This window comes from Orycteropus afer, unplaced genomic scaffold, assembly GCF_000298275.1.
Source record: "Orycteropus afer afer isolate SDZICR_OR568_19922 unplaced genomic scaffold, OryAfe1.0 scaffold01009, whole genome shotgun sequence".
Taxonomy (NCBI): domain Eukaryota; kingdom Metazoa; phylum Chordata; class Mammalia; order Tubulidentata; family Orycteropodidae; genus Orycteropus; species Orycteropus afer.
Genome location: NW_006922596.1, coordinates 300,598 through 305,205, shown reverse-complemented (window position 1 = coordinate 305,205; position 4,608 = coordinate 300,598). Strand labels below are relative to the sequence as shown.

Sequence of the window (4,608 nt, the reverse complement as noted above, 5' to 3'; positions counted from 1 at the left end):
TTTGATCTCTTTGAGCATTTTTAATACTAATGCTTTGAAATCTTTGTCAGGCAATTTTATTATTTGTTCTTCCTCAAGGATTATTTTTGACCCCTACCTTTGTTCATTTGTTTGCATCATCCTTTCCTGTTTCTTCATGTTTTGTAATTGTCTGTTGTCTTTGGGACATTAAGATTTATTTGTTTTTACTTTAAAAGATCAAGAGATTCGCTTCTTATTTCCTGGGATTCACAGGGTCTTCTGTTCTAGCTGTACCCATCTGAGGACAGTTTGCAGTTTCCTCAGGTCATCTGGCCTGTGCTATTTCAGGTTCACTTCTCTGTGGTTAGCTGCTTCCGAGATCAGCTCAGTATGTGTGTGATTACTGTGTCAGGTTTGGATGGCAGTGTCAGCAATGCCTACCTGAGAAGAGGCACAGTTGCTGCACCAGTCTGGACCAGGCCAGCTAGTAAGGTGCTGGTCTGTAGACAGGTGAGCAGTCTAGAATGAGCTGAACCAGGGGCAGCACACAGGACTATGGGCATGGCTGCTGGCTCTGCTTTGGCCAGAGGAGATGCCACAGCAGGCACAATGTTTGGTACGGAATCTCAGGAATGATGTCAGTCCACAGATGCTATCCTTGGCTCCAAATATGTCCAGGGAAGGTGGCTTAGGCTCTGCATCAGCCCAAGGGCATGGCTGTAGCTATGGGGCAGGTCCAGGGGCAGTGGTTCAGGTGTTACACTGGTCCTGACCAGGTGCTTCAGGTTTTTGGGCAGGGTATGTGCTACTGTGGAGTTGGATTTGGGTGGGAGTGTCCACAGCATCGGGGCAGTTGTTGTTGTAGTGTTGCACTGGGATGGTCAAGTTTAAGACATCAGGTTGTGGTGGGCTCACCTTAGTGTGATAGGCCAAGGTGGGAGCAGGCAGCCTGTGTGGTGTCCTGCCATGGGTGTTTGGGAGGAATTCCTACTTCAGGCTAGCCAGGTGAGGAGCTCAGCCTACGGGTGTCTCCCAACATATATGGCTGGTTGGCTGAGCTGAAGAGTGTCCCCAGTCATCTCCAGCAGATGGACCACTTGAGTGATGCATGTTCATGGGACCAATTCCTGGTGATTACACTTTACTGCACTCTCCTGAGTTAAGGAGGCACAAACCTGCATGGTGCCACACCACTGCACATTCTTGGTGACCTACTGTGGTAGTTAAGTTTGTATGTCAACTTGGCTAGGCCTGGTTGAGTGGTGGGGCAGCTGGATGTAGTTATTCTCCATGGTAAGATTGGTAATTAACTCCATAGTGGAACGTATTGGAGCAGCTGAGCAGCCTTTGGGTATGTGGTCTGCTTCCCATATATAAGAAACATCTTTGGGAATGGTCTCTAGCCTATGGCATGCTTGAATCCTGCATGTAGCCGTGTCGTTGTTCAGCAGCCTGCCATGCTCTGCCAACCTGGGGACTTTCAAGAGACTTGAATTAATTGCCTGCTGTGTGGTTTGGTAACATCGGAACTGTGCCTTTTTACTTGTCAAACTTGGGTTTGTTAGCATCAGCAGCCAGTAGCTGCCTGAGTGAAAAGATGCCTCTAGCTTCAGTGGGCCAGAAGCAGGAGGCAGAGCTGCAACCCAAGGTGAAGGGGCTTTCACCCAGCCCCTAGAGTCTGGCACTTTGAACTCAGACTTCTAGCCTCCTGAACTGTAAGTGAATAAACTCTTGTTGGTTCAAGACCTCCCATTGTGGTATATTCTTACAGAGCGACATTAGGTAACCAGAACACCTACCCCTTTGGCACTCACATCAGCCTTCCCATTACTTGCCTAGGATTTCTTATGGTTCAGTCTGCACCACTCTCCTCTCACAGCCCTCCTCTGTGGTTCTTGGGATTCCACTCTATGCTATAGCTGAGAACCGTTCTCCCCCAGGTCTGCCCAGTCCTGGTCTGTGTCTGCCTACCTTTTTACTCTATTCTGGGCCTGTTTTTAATTTCTTCAACTGCTGAAACTTGTCCACCATGGGTGACCCTGCTAGGATTTGAAATACTGGTGGTATGGCTTCTACTATCACAGAAATATGCAAGTCACCACAGTACAACAAACTAACAGACCAATGGTGAATAACTCAACTAGGGATAATAAAATAAGATTAAATAAAGTGAGGGATTAATGGTTTGGATGAAGTTTCTTTATGACCTGAAGACCAGTGAAATTAGGGAGTCTATTGTTCTGTATATACCCTAAATATTTTTGCTTTCTGTTATTCTGTCTGTGGAAAGTGGAAATAATAGGGCTTTTGAGTAATTCTAGTCAGTTAGTGTTGTCAGGCTTCATTTCTTTCAGTTCCTAATGTTTATTGTTTGCTTAAGAGATGAAGTAAAACTCATGTGCCAGGTTTTAAGAAGTTTTAATGCTGCTCAATTAGCATAATAAAGGTCCACCCCATTAGTTGTTATGGAATATATGGAATTAATGAATCACTCTTGGACTTTAAAGAAAGAAGACTTTCTTTCCATAAGTTCTATCTATTTTCCCTCAACTTGTTATCCATTCCTTCTCCAGTTGCCTCCTGATGCTGACTTTCAACAGGACTGAATTACTACCAAAGCCTCCCTGACTGCTGTCACTCAGCCCAGATAATCTAGGTTTATTTTCTTTCAAAATGACTCTCATTTAATTCCTCTGCTCAAAACACTACCATAGTTTCCTATCACATTACATCTAAATTCAATTTTATTTTGTACTATTTCCCAAATAGCAGGTCCTCTTTACCTATGAGAACTGTCAAATGTGTTCGTTTTTTCTTATGGCAAAGTTTAAAAAACAAAAGAAAAGCAGACACCAAAATCCCTAACAGCAAAAGTTTATTTACAATTGAAGTTAAGGAATATTTTTTATGCATGCTGAAAAAACATTAATGCTCCAGACTTACAGGTTACTATTTGATAAAAATACAAGACAATGTTGGGAAGGGTTTTGCATACATAATTGGAATCTGTTGGTCAGAACACTTATACAACTAGACCCTTGCTATCAAAACACTTCCATATCACCTGCTTTTATGTTACATTGACACCATGGACAGCTCACCTTCTAACTCTTCACTAGCTATGTGAGCAATATCATCATGATTAAATGTTAAGATTAGGTCCTACGTAAGAAATACAAAAATGGCAAGCATCACATTTCAGAGCCTACATATATGAATACAACACTGACATCAATTAAAGATGAAACAGTGTTTTAACTTTTTTTTATTTTCTGAAAAAACACTGGGAAATGTTTAGCGCATAAGAAGACACTGCTTTGGTCCATCCACTTTTTCCAGCTTTTCAAAATGTTTCCTGGCATTTCGGATATTGATCAGAGTAGCTGCAGAAGCTGAGGGTAGGGGTGGGGAAGATACCAAACAGAATAAGTATGGATAGCCAAAACAATGTCTGACTAGTAAAAAGAAATAAACAAAAGAGGGCCAAATTCCTGAACATATGTCACAGAGGACATATAGGAATAGGAAGTCCCAAGTTACCATGGTTTAATTTTTTTTTTTTAATAAATAGATTAGATTATATTTTTAGTATTGACTAAACATGAAATTTCTAAAATAAAGAGGCACATATTTTTTTAGTTTGGTATTTATAGTACAAAACCCATTATCTTATGTAATATTTTAATATTAACATAAGGTGGGAAAAGCCAGTGGATCAGAGATAATTTAATGCTGGGAATATCCTGGAAATACAATCTTTATTTCAATGGCTGTGATGGGCAAGGCTACTGCAGTATGGAAGTACCAAACACATCCCTTAATGCCCATAAAACAAACATGAATATGGTTCTTAGGAGTATGCAATGACATATAAAATTGCTTAGCATCTACTAGTTCAGAGCTTAGACTTACTCATCTTTAAAAATATATATCTTATGGAGCATAAATCATATATTTAGGTTCTCTTTTCTTTAAAATTCCCAGATACAGTAACTTGATTTATGAAGTTCCCATGAAGAAAAACATAAAACCCTAGAGGCTAAAAGTTAAGACCATTCTTTTAAAGTTTCAAAATGTAAAAGACAAAACCAAATCCACTACCATCAAGCTGATTCCGACTCATAGCGACCCCCAGTTGGTTTATGAGGTGGTAAATCTTTATGGAAGTAGATTACTGTCTTTCTTCCACAAAGTGGCTGGTGGGTTTGAACTACCAACCTTCTGGTGTAGCAGTCGAGTGCCTTAAAAATCCTATCTACCATTAGTACTGGTTTTAAGAATACGTAAAAAAACCTGTCTACCACTCATACTGGTTTTAAGAATATGTGGATCAGACCTATGTCAGCTAAGATTAAACTTACGAATGGAGGGATCAGACATCACGACCATCACATAAGTGTTGGATGTAAAGATGTCAATGAAAGCAGCGAAGTTAGAGTTCCTGACTTCCATGCTCTGGAAAGAAGCAGCTAGCTTGCTGTAGGGAAAAGGAGAAAAGTAGTTAAAGAATGTAAAATAATAACAATAAAAGAAGTTCTTATCTTTATGCTCAACATTTTACAGCATTACACCTCAACTCACCACTTTATTAAGACAGTCAATCACTAATCCCATTTTGCTTTCTAAGGAAATTCTAATATTGAATTG

At 40.5% G+C, this 4,608-nt stretch overlaps 1 protein-coding gene across 1 annotated transcript in view; it reads right to left on the bottom strand.

Annotated features, from left to right (window-relative positions):
• Positions 1-3,255: 3,255 nt before the first annotated feature.
• Positions 3,256-4,608, bottom strand: part of LOC103212571 (ras-related GTP-binding protein B) — a 76,823-nt gene continuing 75,470 nt past the window's right edge. Inside the window, exons 10-11 of the mRNA XM_007958539.2 lie at positions 4,323-4,438; positions 3,256-3,353 (exon numbers count right to left, since the gene is read on the bottom strand). Of these exons, the coding sequence (XP_007956730.1) occupies positions 3,256-3,353; positions 4,323-4,438 (214 nt within the window). The remainder of the gene's footprint in view (positions 3,354-4,322; positions 4,439-4,608) is intronic.